General features: G+C 37.4%; 1 protein-coding gene across 1 annotated transcript; it reads left to right on the forward strand.

The window, feature by feature from the left end:
- The first annotated feature begins 4,848 nt into the window (after nucleotides 1-4,848).
- Nucleotides 4,849-14,602, forward strand: FGB (fibrinogen beta chain). The gene is made up of 8 exons (XM_063458546.1): nucleotides 4,849-4,950; nucleotides 6,876-7,079; nucleotides 8,569-8,752; nucleotides 9,553-9,780; nucleotides 11,205-11,318; nucleotides 12,245-12,367; nucleotides 13,619-13,904; nucleotides 14,280-14,602. The coding sequence occupies exons 1-8, from the start codon at nucleotides 4,867-4,869 to the stop codon at nucleotides 14,506-14,508; spliced, it is 1,452 nt and encodes a 483-aa protein (XP_063314616.1). The 5' UTR covers nucleotides 4,849-4,866; the 3' UTR covers nucleotides 14,509-14,602.
- The last annotated feature ends 3,690 nt before the right edge of the window (nucleotides 14,603-18,292 follow it).

Here is an 18,292-nt window from a genome sequence, read left to right on the forward strand (position 1 = left end):
AGACTATGTTTACAAATGTTCTTTGCCAGTCAACACAATGTTTGCTCAGAAGTTATTTCCAATTAACGTATAACAAAAGAAGGAGGACAAAGGTTGGATCCTTGGTATAGAGCAAGAAGTAACAATATCACCAACTTGCAGTTTTAAAATACCTATTTGATCCTTCGTGTGGACATTAGTTTATTTAGAGTTATTAAATTCTTAGCGTAATGCAATTAATTATTGTTATTAAAGTTATTAAAACAACTTTAAGAAAGTATCAGTATTGGGCATATAATCCACAATAACTCAACTCAAATGCACAAAATGTCTGGGTGAGAGATGGTGATGGTTACAAACAGTAACTGTTGAGCTAGAGTCATACCATCATTGTAAAGTGTAGACACTTTCGTAGATTATATCAGGGATGCCTATCCTTTGAGGTAATGTATAATATTAAATTTTACACATATAGAGAGATATAAATTTGGGGTTGAGACTCTAAACTAATTAAACATTTTTATGTGGTATATTAAATGTGGTATGTGTGTAATGTGGTATCTACTGTGTTGACTGGACTGGGTATCAGAATGAACCTGTATGAAGTACTTGCAATAGTGTCTTCCTGCAATGCAGCAATGATTGGGATGTTCTATGAGGTTTCACCATAACAACCACATTCATTCTTAGGTTGGACCCTGCAATAATGGTTTGACTCACATGTAGTGATGTCCCGAACGGTTCGCTGGCGAATAGTTCCTGGCGAACATAGCTTGTTCGCTATGGACGGCGAACATATGCAATGTTCGGTCCGCCCCCTATTCGTCATCATTGAGTAAACTTTTACCCTGTACCTCACAGTCAGCAGACACATTCCAGCCAATCAGCAGCAGACCCTCCCTCCCAGCATCCATTTTAGATTCATTCTGAAGCTGCATTCTTTTTTTTTTTTTTTAGACAGAAGTGTGTTATATTTGAGCATGCTAGGCTGAACGTGCGTATATCATGGCTAGTTGCACTGAGGGTATGAGTATATAGCAGTAAATTGTTGCAGGGCCGCCACCAGAAATATTGGGGCCCCTGACAAAGCACGAGGTCTGGACCCCCCCGCATCCCCCTCCAATGAATGCAGTGTGTGTGTTAGTGTAATGAATGCAGTGTGTGTGTCAGTGTAATGAATGCAGAGTGTGTGTCAGTGCAATGAATGCAGTGTGTGTGTTAGTGCAATGAATGCAGTGTGTGTCAGTGTAATGAATGCAGTGTGTGTGTCAGTGCAATGAATGCAGACTGTGTGTCAGTGTAGTGAATGCAGTGTGTGTCAGTGTAGTGAATGCAGAGTGTGTGTCAGTGTAGTGAATGCAGAGTGTGTGTCAGTGTAATGAATGCAGTGTGTGTGTTAGTGTAGTGAATGCAGAGTATGTGTTAGTGTTGTGGATGCAGTGTGTGTTAGTGTAATGAATGCAGTGTGTGTAAGTGTTGTGGATGCAGAGTGTGTGTTAGTGTTGTGGATGCAGTGTGTGTGTCAATGTAGTGAATGCAGAGTGTGTGTCAGTGTAATGAATGCAGTGTGTGTGTCAGTGTAGTGAATGCAGTGTGTGTGTCAGTGTAGTGAATGCAGAGTGTGTGTCAGTGTAATGAATGCAGTGTGTGTTAGTGTAGTGGATGCAGTGTGTGTGTGTGTTAGTGTTGTGGATGCAGTGTGTGTGTGAGTGTTGTGGATGCAGTGTGTGTGTTAGTGTAATGAATGCAGTGTGTGTTAGTGCAGTGAATGTAGAGTGTGTGTTAGTGGTGTGGATGCATTGTGTGTGTTAGTGTAATGAATGCAGTGTCTGTGTTAGTGTAATAAATGCAGTGTGTGTGTTAGTGTTGTGGATGCAGTGCGTGTGTTAGTGTAATGAATGCAGTGTGTGTTAGTGCAGTGAATGTAGAGTGTGTGTTAGTGGTGTGGATGCAGTGTGTGTGTTAGTGTAATGAATGCAGTGTGTGTTAGTGCAGTGAATGCAGAGTGTGTGTTAGTGTTGTGGATGCAGTGTGTGTGTTAGTGTAATGAATGCAGTGTGTGTTAGTGCAGTGAATGCAGAGTGTGTGTTAGTGTTGTGGATGCAGTGTGTGTGTTAGTGTAATGAATGCACTGTGTGTTAGTGCAGTGAATGCTGTGTGTGTGTGTGTGTTTAGTAGTGTATGCATGTAAATGTAATAATGTAAATATAATAATGTAAAAAAAAAAATACAGGGGGCTTGTTGTCACCTTTCGGGGACCCTTGGTGTTGTACGTGGCTGGGTGGAGGAAGAGACCTTCAATGACATCAGATAGGACAAGGAACGGGACATGGCTAGCTTGGTATCCAACCTTTTGCAAATGGGGAGTTTGCGGTTGTGCAAATGGACTGTTTGCGGTTGTTTGCGGTGCGTTAAACGGGGAGTTTTTTTCTGTCACTGTGAAGCGGGCGTAACCCTTACACTACCTGATTGATACAACATCATACCTGATGTTTTAAAGCACGTTATTCCAAACAATTTAGGAATGTTAGGTGATTTATGCCCTTTATGGATTAAAACCAGACTCTGCATCAACTATGTAATTTTACATGGGAGCTTTGCCATGGACCTCCTCCGGCATGCCACAGTCCAGGTGTTAGTCCCCTTGAAACAACTTTTCCATCACTATTGTGGCCATAAAGAGTCCCTGTGGGTTTTAAAATTCGCCTGCCTATTGAAGTCTATGGCGGTTCGCCCGGTTCGCCCGTTCGCGAACATTTGCGGAAGTTCGCGTTCGGAAAATTTTATGTTCGCGACATCACTACTCACATGATGACTGACATATGATCACTGAACGTGGACTATGATGCAAGAACAGGTAATAGGCAATACTCAAACTAAGGAAAAATCTTGATCTTGAGGCACTGACTGTATGAACTAGCATGATGGAGGTTGATTCAAAGAGATAAAAAAAACTGACACAATTAGCAGACAAAAGACCTGGGAGATGCTATTGAGAAAGGCAAAGACTTGTGGGAGAGCTGGAAGGAAGGAATCTGAATACTAATTATTTTCCAGAGAAGCATACCATTATTCTGTGGACCATATGCTTCTGTGGACCACTTTCGCCCACATGCTATGCGTGCTGAAGGCAGTTGTATATAATTTACATTAGATAGCCCAGGCTCTCTTCCTGGGATGGCTAATGACACAGATGTATGCTCATCAAATAAAATAACTTAAAGCTGATTGGCCATTGGCAGGGCCGGTGCTAGGGTTTTTAGTTACACAGGTGAAGAGGCATTTTGGCGCCCCCCACCCTCCTTTAAAAACAAAATGCCTCTTCACCTGTGTGTCTTTCCTCCAAAGAAACAGGAACACACAATTTTTCAGTCACACAGTCAAAGTCATACAGGTACACTATCATACAAACACAGAAATAATCATATAGAGACATACCTACAAAGACATTAACAATTACATACTTACATCTGTTAAATCTTGTCCCCGGGGTGCATGCTGTCCAGCTCTGTGGAGTCCCGTCCTGCAGCCCAGCCCTGTCACTGGGCTCCAGCCGCGATGCGTGGTACACAAGGAGCAGGGATATGATGTCATTCATATCCCCGCCCCCTCCACACAGCCTGCGGCAGACACCAGGGTAAGAGGTGGGCGGGTAGAGTCTGGGCTCCGCGGGTGGAAAGATCTGGGCTGCGCTCAGCCACGGCTGGAGGGGAGTGCGCTTCCTTCCTTCCAGTCAGCCTGATGTTGCGCCCCGAGGGCCGGTGCACCCTAGGGGGCCACCTGGTCCGTCTTATGGTAGCGCCGGCCCTGGCCATTAGTACTCTAATCCTGTAAGGCTGTACCATATTTACCCCATATGATTACATCATGTGCTCCAGAGGGTTTGGTCAGGCTAGTCCAATGCCTGGTGGCAGCGCAGATTGATCAACCCTTCTATTGGTGGGAGGTTTTAAGAATTTTCAGTCTGTTTGTTGGGTTGACATACACCTGGAATCCTGTTAAACTTTATTGAATGGAGCACCTGGAAATAAAAGATGTCACTGAATTGCAAACACATCCCATCCATAATACGAACATGAATAGAAACATTGAATTAATTCCTATTTTATTGAAAGCCTATACACTAGTTTTTGACTTGTATACTTTCAGATAGGAATAGGAATATACAACCTATGTTATATATAACATCACACACATAAATCCAACAAATGTTACTTATGTAGTACAAACAGGGGTGAGTTAGGAGGAAGATAACTGCCCTGACCCCTGAAGCTTAGGTGGCCCCCACAAAATTAGAGGCTAGAGAGCAGCAAGTTATTTGATTACAACATTTATGAATCAGTATAGAGCTTTTATATTCATATGTGATATGTTATCTTGTTATTGTAATATATAAATAAATGCATATTACAGGTATTAAAAATATACCCTGTTGCCCTGTGACCTGGTGCTTATTCTTCATGTGGGTGCAAACTACTGTTACACAGAAATACAAAAATCGCATTCCACAGCTGTGACACATTATTTAATTCTTATTTGAGGTGTTTATTTAAAGCGTAACTAAAAATTATATTGCAAAATTTAGGCTAAACTAGACATTTTTGTTTTTTAAACTCATCTATTTTGGCCCAAAATTTGCAATTCAAACCCCTGTCTTCTGTTTGTCATTCTTCTGACAATTCACCTTCTGTTTCGCTGTTCCTCACAAAATTTTGCAATGAGTTGACCAACAGCCCTCTCTGTCAGATAAGCAAATTACAATTGGTCACCTATTAATGATGAGACTCTGAATAGGTCAGCCTACTTCAGAAGCATTAGTGGGAGGGCCGTTCTTTTCCAATAACTATATATAAGTAAAGCGTCTGCTTTAATAGACTAGTTTAAAGAATGGTCAAGACAATGAAGATCCTTTTGCTGCTGTTCCTCTGCACAGCCACTGTGTGGTGTAGTGATTACGATGAAGACGATGAGGTACTAAGTCAATTATTGAACTTATGTATTAATGTGAAATAGCCTCATTACACTCTGTTTCCTTAATTTTAATGCTAGTAGAATGTGCATAGGTTCTAATTTTCTGAAATAGTTTACAGATCATACTTGAAAGTGTGATTTATTTTCTGTATTTGCTTAATTTTTTGTGTTTTGTCTCAGGGGTATACAGTATGCCAAGTAACATAATTTTATAGAAATACAGTAATTAATATTTGTGATTTAATTTTCTTTCTTTTTTTTGTTTTTGTTTAATACAGTACGATAATGAGTTATACGGTAATTTGTTTCATTTGCATAATTGAATAAAATAAATATATACAATAAATGTAAAGTATTAAATTGTGTTTACTATTTTCATTACATTATATTAATTACAGTCTTATAGTCATATTCTTTATTAAAAAATATTTAGTAATTTACATTTCTATTTGTATAGAGATTTTCAAGGCTTTGCAAGCACTAAGAGTTTAGAAGAATTAGAACACAATTGGTTGAATTTTGTACATTTTGCACATAATGATTCCAGAGCGACTTATCATTAACATTTTCAGTGCAATGCAATGCAATGCAATGATTCGTTGAAGAAGTATTGTACACCACTAAGCTTTGAAAGGATTAAACAGCAATTATTTGTGGTGTTTCTAATAAGAAAAAATAGTGTTTTTTTCTTTAAACAACAAATTGTAGTATATTGAAATCTCTGACATATAAATATCCAATCTATGAGTATAACTGAGTTGAAGATTTTTTTTCCCCAGATAAACTGTTGTTCACTACAAATTCCGCGTGGGCTTGAATTTCCTACAATGTGGAGCTTAGTGAATAAACCCTGTACGTTTATCCACTCTAGTGTGAATCTGATGGAAATTCTAATTAAATTGTACCCATTGTACAGCGCTGTGGAATTTGCTGGTGCTATATAAATAATAAAATAATATTAATGGAATTTCAGATTTTAGGACAAAGTAACCAAACCAAAAACAATTTAAAGGAGAATTGTTTCATTTCAAGAGTTGTATTTAAAAATATGAAATTCACTTTCGAATTTCTGATAATTCACACTTTAGTGCAGGCATAGGCATTCTTCAGCACTCCAGATGTTTTGGACTACACCTCCCATGATGCTTTGCCAGCATTATGGGTGTAAGAGCATATTGGGGGATGTAGTCCACAACATGTGGAGTGCCGAAGGTTGCCTATCCCTGCTTTAGTGTATAAATATGTCTTACAGCATATTTGGGTTCCCAGAACTATGTTAAACTTCACTTATTGTTTCTAAAACTTCCCTAATTCTCCACTTTCCACTATCATTTTCAGCCAGGAAAGGTCAATATGATCTTTAGTTTAGGGGTACACAACTGTATTCTATACTTTAAGGGATTCTTATAATAACATGTGCAATTATGAAGGGATTAATAATAATGATGCTGGTTTTAAACTAGCATAGTAATATTTTCAGTATTACAGTCATAAATTCTGTCGATGATTTCCAAGTGTTTTAAAAAATGTTTTAAATACATAATGGCTGTGTATTTGTTAATTTAATAATGTACAGCTTCTACCCGGAATAATGTTCTGAAGAATATGCACTCCTGTAAACTTTAAACAAAAGGATTTGTCTTATTTTATTGATGGATTTGAGTAATAGGTCACTAAATGCAGCTTGAGAATATAAAATTTGCACAACATATAAATGCACAAAACAGATTCACTGAGACGAAACAATAAATATGAGGTATTACAATATTATTTGTTTGGCTTTATCTTGCTATGAAAAGAAGCCTAGTTCTAAGTAAATTTGTAAAAAAAAAATGATTGCACTTTACACAAATGTATGTAAATAATCATATGTGAACTCATGCGCCAAAATGTGATACATTTTAATTATGTTCTGTCAATTACAGGATCTTGAAGGGATTATAAAAGCTCGTGGACACAGACCAGTTTCCAAAGGCAGTGAAGTATTACCTACCCGCAAACCACCTCCTCCACCTGTCAGTGGGGGTGGTTATAGTGCTCGCCCTACAAAGGGTACTGACGTTCGTCGAAAGGTAGAAAATCTTGTTCATCCCGATGAGGGAGGCTGTAAGCACGCATATGAGGAGCTTGTAAGTATGCATAGAATGAGTATATCACATGAACCATTATACTTAACAATTATGTTAGGACACCTACGGCTGCTTCTTGTTATATCTTTTAGAGATGTCATCATACCGCACATCTAATGTATTCCATTTTTGGGGGGGCAATAGACATATGCACGTGGCACTTTTATTTTTAAAATTAACCTTCTCTTTAAGGCTAAACAATGCAACTATTTCTCTACTTTCAATTCCACGATTGTAATTCTGGCCTTTAATTTGACATTATTTTGCCCCTATCAATTTATACGGCACCATAAAAAATATTGCATCGTCCAACCCTGCTCTTGTGCATTAACAGTTTTGTATTGCAGGCCATTACTGTTCTTTACTGTTCTTTTTATTGGTCTCCATCCAGCTCACCTTCTCCACTATGGTAGCCTTAACCTCCAACGACCATTTGCACTTAGCTTTGTAATTTCCTAATTGGGCCTTGACTTAACAAGCTTTCCAAATCATTTGGAAAGTTTTTCGAGCAGTGTTGAATTATTTGAAAAACTTAATAAATCGAGGCCTTGGTCCTTTCCAACCAGTACTTTTCATTTATTGTTTTCAGTGTTTAACACTTGTGTCTCTCGTGTTTATATAATATTATCAAGCACACAGTTTCTTATGTCTTACGTGTTCCTCTTATTTAACCCCTTAAGGACACATGACATGTGTGACATGTCATGATTCCCTTTTATTCCAGAAGTTTGGTCCTTAAGGGGTTAAATCACCCTTCATAGATTCCCCTCTTTGATAAAATTATATAGGCCCTTGTTCTCCTTATCTGCCTTTGTAAGCTTTGCTTGCCCATATAAGCCCTCATATACTCAACTTGTCCTTCTCAGGTTTATTCCCTTGTCTTTGTCAGTCTGAACATGCCCCAATTTCATCTTCTCATCTTCCCTATTTGTCCTTCCGAACATCACTTCCTGTTTGTCTTTGTTCTCAGCCCAAGCCTTTTACTTTAAGAATAGACTTGCTCTTCTTTTCCATTGAATTTACTCCCCAATTCCATTCCATTTCCACTATTGCTGGCAGTTGGGGCCTTTAGTGTTGAGGTGACAGCTTATAACCAGATAACCCAAACTTTGCAGACTCTAATTCTGATCGTGGGACTGCCTTGGGTACTGGTGACAAATGTCAGTCTTCAGATTTCAAGAGCATTGCCAAGATATTCCTAATCAAACATATATTAGTATATCTGTATTTTTATCAAAATACTTACCTTATAATAAAAACACTGTTTAAATACTGCCTTGTAATAATGTGCAAACACTCTGCTCATCGGAAATGCCATTCAGCATAAAAAAAATGAAGATAACATAAAATATAAACCAAAAATTCAGTCTTTTATTTTGCTTAATTTTCCAGGTATTCGGTAAAATGGGTATCCCTTCTTAGACTTCTTATAATTGAATACTAGATAAATAAATTATGCTATAAATAAAGGAGGTTTATCTTCTTTCAGGGAGTACTCTGTCCAACTGGTTGTGAGCTGCGTACGTCAATGTTGAAACAAGAAAAAAATGTTAAGGATGCAATTAAAGATGTGAGCGGCAGAGTAAATGCATTGGCACAGTCAACAAACACTATATATAAGTACGCATCTGTTCTGAGAAACAGTGTGTATGCAAGGAGTGAGCTCAACACAGGTATAATAAATATTTGGCATGTACTTATTAACAATTACAGGAAGCAAAGCATGTTTCATTGTGTTACTGTACCTTTGACACCTATGTTGATAACCCATTATGTACCACAGTAGCACAGTAACACTGCATCACAGTAGCCGATAATAACTGATAGAAAAGAAAGATTTTTTTTAGTCTAAAGAAGACATCTACAAATATTATAGAGAGTTTTACACTCATATTTCCACTAGAATCAGTGTTGTAAAAATTACATGCAAACTCAAAAGCCTCACAAATGTACCCCCTACAACAAAGTTGACTGATATTGACACTCTATGTGTTTTTTGTAAACTTTTTCTAATGATGCTCAGTCAGGCCTGAGGATGGTTTTGCATTTTGATCTCTACTCAACATGACATGCTTTTTATGCTGAAACTACAATGCTAACATAACTTTTTAAGTATTAATTATGTATTACCCACCAAGTCAAACATTAATCAGTATGAATGTAGAGTTTGCATAGAAATCTAGTATTACATTTCACATTATTGACATATAAGGCAGGGGGTAATTATGACTTTATAGTGGCAAAAAACATGGCCCTCCCATAGAATTCTCAGCCTACCACCACTACCTTCCAAAATCTACTCAAATTAGGTTGATAACATGGAAGCACAAGTTCAGCATTCAAAAAAGTGGCATTATTTAGCCGATGAGAGAGTTCTTGGTTTTGTTAAAGAGGACAGCAACCAAATACCTATGTCATCATAACCATTACATTGAGCATTAGTGGTTATGAATGTTTGGCATTTCGTTTGTAGATAACAATGATGTTGCAAAGACCTATAATGATGAATTGGAAGAACATTATACTTACATCAAGGAAAATTTGGATACCAACATTCCATCCAACATTCGTATCCTCCGCCAAGTGTTGGAAAACCTGAGGTCAAAAATCCAGAAATTGGAAGCCACAATTTCCTCTCAAGTTGAAAACTGCCGTTCTCCTTGTGTTACAACGTGCAACATTCCAGTAATCTCTGGCAAAGGTATATTGTTAAGAATACTTAATGAGTGTGAAGTATATTGTTGGAATAGCTATTAAATGGACACTATAAGCACCAAAACAAGTTTAGTTTATTTGAGTGACTTTGGTGTATAAATCATGCCCCTGCAGTCTACCTGCTCAATTATCTGCCATTTAGGAGTTACATCTCTTTGTTTATGCAGCCCTATTCACACCTTCCCTGTATATGACCTACACAATCTCCCTACACATTTCCTGTAAAGAGAGATCTAATGTTTTAACTTATTTTATTGCAAAGTCTGTTTGAATTAAACATGTTTATCTTCTCCTCTGTTAATAGCCTGCAGGAGACTCCTGTATGTCATGAAAGTTCAATTAAAAGAGCAGGAGATAAAAACATCTAAAGTAAATACCCTGCTGTCACATCTATTTTGTTCTTGCATGCTGTGCCAGTCACAGCCAGGGGAGGTGTAGATAGGGCTTCATAAACATAAAAAAAGGTTTTAACTCCTAAATGACAGAGAATTGAGCAGTGATACTGCAAGGGCATGATTAACAAATTTAAACCTATTTTAGAAAGGTTAACAAACCTATTTAGTCTAGAAAAACGTTGCCTGAGAGGGGATATGATAACATTATACAAATATAATCGGGGCCAATACAAACAATTGTGTGGAAATCTATTCACAAACCGGACTTTACATAGGACACGAGGCCATGCGTTTAGACTGGAAGAAAGAAGATTTTGTCTAAGGCAAAGGAAAGGTTTTTACTGTAAGAACAACCAGAATGTGGAATTCTCTGCCTGAAGAAGTGGTTTTATCAGAGTCCATACAGATGTTCAAAGAGCTACTAGATGCATACTTGCAAAAACAGAATATTCAAGGATATAATCTTTCAATGTAGGGTAATAACTGCTTGATCCAAGGATAAATCTGACTGCCATTCTGGGGTCAAGAAGGAATTTTCTTTTCCTAGCTTGTTGCAAAATTATGCTTCAAACCGTTTATTTTTTTTTTTTTGCCTTCTTTTGGATCGACAGCAAAAAACAAATGTGAGGAAGGCTGAACTTGATGGACGCAAGTCTCTTTTCAGCTATGTAACTATGTAGCTATGATATATACACTTAAAGTGCTTTATTAATCTACAGTTTTTTTAATGCTTCAAGTATCCCTTGAACTATTCCTTAGGTAAAGTACAGAAAACTGATAGACTAAGCCTCACAAATGAAATGATTTTAAAGCAGAAGATAGATGCATAGGCCAGGCCAAATACTAATTTGGACTGTCATTGAACACTAGACAAGACTAGTGGCTACTTATTATCTCATTCCTTTTAAAGCTATCTTCCTAATGCTATAAAATACATGTTTAAATGTATCTATTCAATTAATTTTTTTGTGTTTAATTTCCTAATCTTTTATTCTATTCATGTTTATTATCTCAGAGTGTGAAGACATCTATAGAAAGGGAGGTGATAGCTCAGAGATGTATCTTATACAGCCTGATGGAGTTTCTAAACCATACAAAATTTATTGTGACATGGAAACAAATAATGGAGGTAGGCAAGCATCAATGAAATCAAAATGTATTGTGAAGCTTTTCTGTCTGATTCTGTGACTATAGATTGATGTGTGAGAATAATAGAGAACTATAATGAAATACTGACGCTCTAGATTGTGAAAGAACAAAACCTATGCAACCTCTGTAGTAATCTTGTTAGAAATAGAGAGAGCACACATGCTTTTTGTAATAACATTAGGGAGATGGCCAATCAAATCAATGTACTCACATCCTGCATACTCTAGATCAGGGGTGCCAAAAAGATAGATCCCAGATGTTGTAGAACTACAACTGCATTGATTCTCTGCATGAGTTTAGAATGCCTTCAGAATGACAAAGCATCATGGAAGCTGTAGTTTTAAAACATATAGGATCTACTTTTGGGAACCCCTGCGTCTAGATCAATTCAGTCCAAGCCTGCGCTAGGTCTGGACTTTCCAGTATGCAGAGTTGGCACTGCATACAGGAGCCTATCTACTAGGCGAACTTACCATAACTACAAAAGTATTTTTTTTCCTCTTAACATTTATCTAATAAACTATAGCTGTATGGTAATCATATTTTTTTTTTTATTTGTGGAGAAGGGGAGAAGTCTACTTCCTGACTCTCTTGTGCATCCTCCAAATCATGAAACAAGCAACAGATAACTGGGGACAGAAGAGCACCTGAGAACTCTTTGCCCACACAGGCACCTGTGATGTAGATCCAGCTCTAGCTGGCACGTGTTCTGTGGCTTTGCATTGTCTTCTGTCCCTCTTTAATGAAATAGGACAGAGATTACACAGGATCATACGTAAACATAATTTCAGCAGGGGATATCCCTAAATATCTAACTTTAATTAAGGGACAATGTACAATAAAGTATCGAGCATAGCTAAATTAATCGAATAAATTGATTCAAATATAAATATTAATGTTTCACAGGATGGGCACTTATCCAGAACAGGCAAGATGGCAGTGTTGGATTTGGAAGAACATGGGATGCCTACAGATCTGGATTTGGTAACATTGCTCGGGATGGTGGCAAAAAAATCTGTGACTTTCCAGGTAAAAAATATTTGCCATATTTAAACTTGCACATAGACATATAACAATTTTAACACATCAATGTCGAGTTTTGTATGTAGAAAATCACCTACAACTCTTCATGTGCAAGCAGTGCATTTTGAAATTAATTTCTAAAAATTCAACTCTAAATTAGCACCCTATTGCAGATACAATCAAATGTTTGTTTTACTATTCAGTTTTCTTCCCACAAGTACAAAGTGTTGTAAAATGGCCTCCCTTTTTTTTATTCTTTGTATATATTCTCTATATTATTTTTATTTAACGTTTTACCTCATAGTTACTTATTAAAGGAACACTCTGGGCACCATAACAACCGTAACCAAAAGAAGATGTTAAGATGCTAGTAGGTCCCTTGCTCTTGCTCACATTAATGGGTAAACCGTTCCCATTAAAGTTAGTGTTCCAGTGCCGAAGAATCATTTAATCCCTTAAAATGAGCCAGCACCAGGAAGATCATTAATCCATAACAACTTCACTTTCATTAAGTTGTTATGGTGCCCAAACTGGTCCTTTAAGAGTGCTGAAAGTAGATGTTGTTACATTTCCATGTAAGTCCTCACATGTAACTCGATATAGACTACTAAAACAGTATATTCACATATAAATAGGTAAGGATGACAAATATTACATCCAGGTTTATCTAGAACAATTTTTGAAAGAATTTAGTCCAGTCAAAGCAGTATATACAAAAATAGCTTCCTCCAGGCTGCGTGGTCTATTCACAGAGATTGAAGTAAAGCAATTATTTTCTAACATGAGAATTGTCATCTATACAAAGTGAATTCAAAGTGAATGTCAACTTTTAGACCAAAATAGTTTATTGAAAGCATAGCTGATATTTTTTCAATTCAGCTATTTTTGCCTTAAACTTGAAATTTTCTTTGAATTCCTGACAATTCTTCTTCATTAATAAAATCCTGTGGCTGTGAGTGTTGTCATGCACAAACGATGTTGTTGGTAGGCCCAGGTATGCTTTAATGCAGCAATTGTTCAGCAGCTCAGGTGGCCATATTAGGAACATCCAATACAATAAGATGCACATACCTTTGGTTGGGAGTTCCCAGATATGGAGTAAACCCCAGTACCAAACACAAAACTAAAAAAACTGGTCTCTCGTGACACATTCCCTTTAAAAAAATAAATAGAATTCAGAGCAGAACATGCATGATGTGTCCAAGTGTATGTTTATATATATTTTTTCACATTCTATTGATACTTTTCATTTTATAGGTGAATATTGGCTTGGTAATGAGAAAATAAGTCAGCTTACTAATGCGGGGCGCACTGAAGCTTTGTTTGAAATGGAAGACTGGGATAACACCAAAGTGTCTGCGCTGTATAATAAATTCACCGTACAAAATGAGGCTAATAAATACCAGCTATCTGTCAGTGGCTATACAGGCACTGCTGGAAATGCTCTTATAGAGGGCGCATCACAACTTAAAGGAGAAAATAGAACAATGACAATACACAATGGAATGTACTTCAGTACATATGACAGAGACAATGATGGCTGGTAAGTATAAAGGTCACCAAAACCACAGTATGTAGCCACATTGGCTTATTAAATTATAAGCTACAACAGTGGGGATTTCATTCATACAGAAAAGGGCCATTGCGGGGATAGGGGATTCTCGAGGTCTTCTATTTTTTGGCTTAATGACTTATCAGAATTTTGGCTATCCAAGCTTAGATTTAGAAGGCAAGATTTGTCTTACTATTGTATGTGAGATAATGATGAAAAATGAATCTATATATTTCTCTCTACATGTCTTATATGGGATGTTACATAGTGCTAAATTCCAAAGTAAGATACTCAATATTGTAAAATACAAATGATTTTTTTTTGTCTATTAATTTAAACACATACGCCTTTTTGCTTTATCTTCAGGTTTAGTACAGATCCAGACAAGCAATGCTCAAGAGAAGATGGTGGTGGATGGTGGTACAACCGCTGCCACGCTGCCAATCCTAATGGAAGATATTACTGGGGTGGTAGCTATTCGTGGGATATGGCAAAGCATGGCACAGATGATGGTGTTGTATGGATGAACTGGAAAGGTTCTTGGCATTCATTGAAGAAGATAAGCATAAAAATCAGACCTTACATCCAGGGATAATCAGACCTTCAAAGTGTGTCTTGTTTTGCAATTTACAATATGTAAAGCAAAGAGCTTTTCCAAAAGACACAAATCACCTTGAAAATCAACAACATTTTTTAAAAACAAACTATTTAAACAGATGTGTGAAAACATGTGCTCTGTTCATTAAATAAAAAATGGAAAAATATGTGAGAAATATATACTTCAACTTTGCCCATCAGTAAAATTTTAAACCGCACATAGATTATCTAGAAGGAAGTGTCTCTTAGTAAAGTTATTAACATTACATACTAGAATGGCTATGTCTGTCCCTTGGAGTGCAACCCAAAATGTGACATCACAAAGTTTGTGTTTTTATTACACTGTTATATCTACACTACAGAAATGTCAAGAAATAAAGTCAGTGAAAACTACAAAAAATTTCTGTTTTTGTCTCAAAGTCAATAATAAAAAAACACTAAACCATGGATTGCTGGGAATTCACTGGAAAATATAAAATTTTACGCATAAATAGCCAAACTGGAAAAATCTCCAACTTAGCTATGTTTCTATGCTTAGCCAATTGACATGATATTTGTAAATCCTTGCACATTCCTGGCAATTCACAGGTTAGTCATTACAACCGTAAGTATTGTTTGTTTGTTTGTACCAGCCATATCTTTAGTGACACATTTTGTATACCTAATTTACAGTATCCATTTTACAAGTTTGTCATAACACAAAATCAAGATAGAAAGCACAAAATGTACAATATTATATGACAGTATACAAATCATAACTCTGGTGTTGCAGCAGCGGGGGCTATTTTAGAGGGAAAATTTTGGAGCTGGGTCAAAAGCCTCAACAATATCCGCTGTAGGCGCGACGCCATATTGGTCCACTGTCCTTATATTATAGCAGTGTTGAAATTGTGCGACCTAAGTGTTGTCCCAGTCAGTTTACATATTCAAAGGTTCTGAACTATTTTAACTCGTCTACTGATATGGCATATCCAGTGAAGGCTGATTGCTGGTTTCACTCCCTCATATGTAAGTATTGTTTTAATTAGCAACATTTAGGGGTTGAGATGGCACACATAATTACTTTTGCTTACATGTATGGTAACAGAAACAGAACAATTTGCACAAAATAAAGTAATTGCTGTCCTTTAGGTTATATGCTTATTTTCCCTCAATGTCAATGTGATGGCAGCAGTGTGGTCATCACCTTAATAGATAGATTAAAAACATAGTATATAATACTCATAATGTAAGCTGTTTACTATTAATAAAAAATAAATAAAAGCTGCGCCAATAAAAGAGTAAATAAATAGTCCAAATAAGAGAAGGTCCAAATAAAATAAGTAAAGTCTTAGCTGGATAAATCTTTTTTAGGTAGAATAGTCTATATAATACTGGATGGGGAACGATGTCCTCGTCGTCCTTCCACGGGTAAATCCAATAATATGAAAAGATAAAAACAAATTTCCAAAATAGTGTAATATATTCACTAAAGTGTGACAAATTGAGTAAGAAAAGTATAGCACTCACATTTGGTAGAGCTATAGCTAGCTCTAGTGTGGAACGTGTACAGCGGTTTAGATCCCCGCTTGTAGGCTATACAGCAGCTTATTCTTTTCTTCAGAGGAAAAAAGCCACTCAAAGAGATAAAAAGACACAACCAATAGTGTTCTCTGTATAAAATAATAAATATATAAAATAAAAGAATAAAATGGTACTCACAAGTGTGGAGCAGGCTGACTGCTCCTTGATGATAGCGTAGGTGGAATAATCCCCACCAAGGATTGCTTGGAGTCCCAGGGAGAGAAATGCCAGGTGAAGGATAAAGCGTATGTAAAGATTATTGGCACAAACGAAAAAAAGTGACCCAAAAAATCTTTAATATATAAAATACACAATTAAAATGTCCATAAATGCATTTCGCCTATAATGGCTTTATCAATATGGAATAAAACTTTTATTTTTATTCCATATTTTCCATATTTTTTTTTTTTATGGAACTTTTATTCCATATTGATAAAGCCATTATGACCTCCCTAGATGTCAATCAAACAACCAGGGTTGCTTGTTTCCTCCTTCCATAAGCTCCCCTGAGCTAATGGAAGTGTCAGGTGCCCTCTAATTGAACACGCCTGCCTTATCCCTATTTCCTCCTCACAGATCTCTCTTAGACCAGCTTTCTTCCTGAGATGCATATGCGCGGAAGCTCAGATTCAGAAGCTTCTCAAAGAGTAACCCTGCAGCCGAAAACGTTTGTATTTAATTTCAGCTATTTCATGTGTTTAGTCTTTAAGGAAAAGAAGAGCATTCTTGAGCATGCAGGGCTCACAACAGTCCCCTTTCAGTGGGTCAGTCCCAATTTCAGGGTCCTGTCCAGCTGTCCCGAATTAGTTCCCTGGCGTCCTTCAATCCACAACAAGAAATCTCAATAAACAATGTAAATTGGGAAAACTAACCTCCATAAATACAACTCACAGTATTGTGTGACATGGATGAGTGTCAATAATCCCCAAAGCAATAATCATTGTATTTGTATGTGGTGTTCCTGTATAAATGTAATATATACATGCTTTATAGCGTCGTTTATAGTCAAGGTATATTCATGATTTAAAGGGACACTCCACTGCCCAAATACAAAATAAATAAAAATCACTGCTTAGTAGCTATAACCCAAATGAAAACTTGCCTTTATTTAAATATGCATTTTTTAATTGAGGATATATATAAACACGGTTTGAAAACCCTGCAGATCTCTTGTCTGCTGCCATTGCAAGCCCTCCCCTTCAAAATCTTCCCAGACTTTCTGTAGCTGTCCAATCACAGACTTCCCAATGCAACTCAATGAGAAATCTTTGCAAGGCAGGTGCTCTGATGAATTATCTGCCTCCTGAGTTTAGCTTCACTGAACTTACCACTCACTACACTGTTCTATGCTCATTCACAGCTACTACAATGGTTTCTGCTCTGCTCCGGTCCTCTCGCCCCACCATCTGTTCCTTTGATCCTATTCCCTCATATCTCATCCGCACTCTGTCTCCCTCTCTTGCTCTTCCTCTCACTAAAATTGTCAATCTCTCCCTTTGCTCTGGCACATTTCCTTTACCTTCAAGCATGCAATTATAACGCAGATTCTGGAAAAGTCCAATCTCGACCGCAACTCCCCATTAAACTACCGCCCTATATTGCTACTGCCATTTGCCTCCAAGATCCTTGAGAGAGTTGTGTATGCGAGATTGACAAACTTCCTCGAATCCAACTCTCTGCTTGACCCGCTTCAGTCTGGATTCTGCGCTCGTGACTCTGCTGAAACAACTGTGACCAAAGTATCCAACAATTTAATCACTGCTAAATCTTGCGGCCATTTCTCTATCCTAATTCTCTTTGATCTTTCTGCTGCCTTTGACACTGTTGTTCATCAACAGCTTCTTCTCATTCTCCGTAATCTCGTTTTACCAGATACTGCTCTCTCCTGGTGCTCCTCCTACCTCTTCCAGCGCTTTTTTCAGTGTTTCTTTCTCTGGCTCTGCCTCTTCTCCCCAACCCCTCTCTGTTGGCATTCCTCAAGGTTCTGTCCTTGGTCCCCTATTGTTCTCAGTCTACACTGCCTCCCTTGGTAAACTCATCAGCTCCTTTGGCTTCCATTATAATTTATATACAGATGACACACAAATCTACCTGTTCTCTCCTGATCTCTCTCAGCCCATCTTAACTCGTGTCTATGACTGCCTCTCCACGATTTCCAACTGAATGGCTCTCTTCCTTAAACTCAACCTGTCCAAAATAGAACTTCTGGTCTTTCCTCC

This window comes from Pelobates fuscus, chromosome 6 (assembly GCF_036172605.1).
Source record: "Pelobates fuscus isolate aPelFus1 chromosome 6, aPelFus1.pri, whole genome shotgun sequence".
NCBI classification, from domain to species: domain Eukaryota; kingdom Metazoa; phylum Chordata; class Amphibia; order Anura; family Pelobatidae; genus Pelobates; species Pelobates fuscus.

What these genes read in the sequence shown, in the direction of transcription:
- FGB (XM_063458546.1), top strand. Translation starts at nt 4,867, where the DNA reads ATGGTCAAGACAATGAAGATCCTTTTGCTGCTGTTCCTCTGCACAGCC. An exon ending in ATTACGATGAAGACGATGAG is followed by an intron (nt 4,951 to 6,875) that starts GTACTAAGTCAA and finishes TGTCAATTACAG; the next exon opens with GATCTTGAAGGGATTATAAA. An exon ending in AAAAATCTGTGACTTTCCAG is followed by an intron (nt 12,368 to 13,618) that starts GTAAAAAATATT and finishes TTCATTTTATAG; the next exon opens with GTGAATATTGGCTTGGTAAT.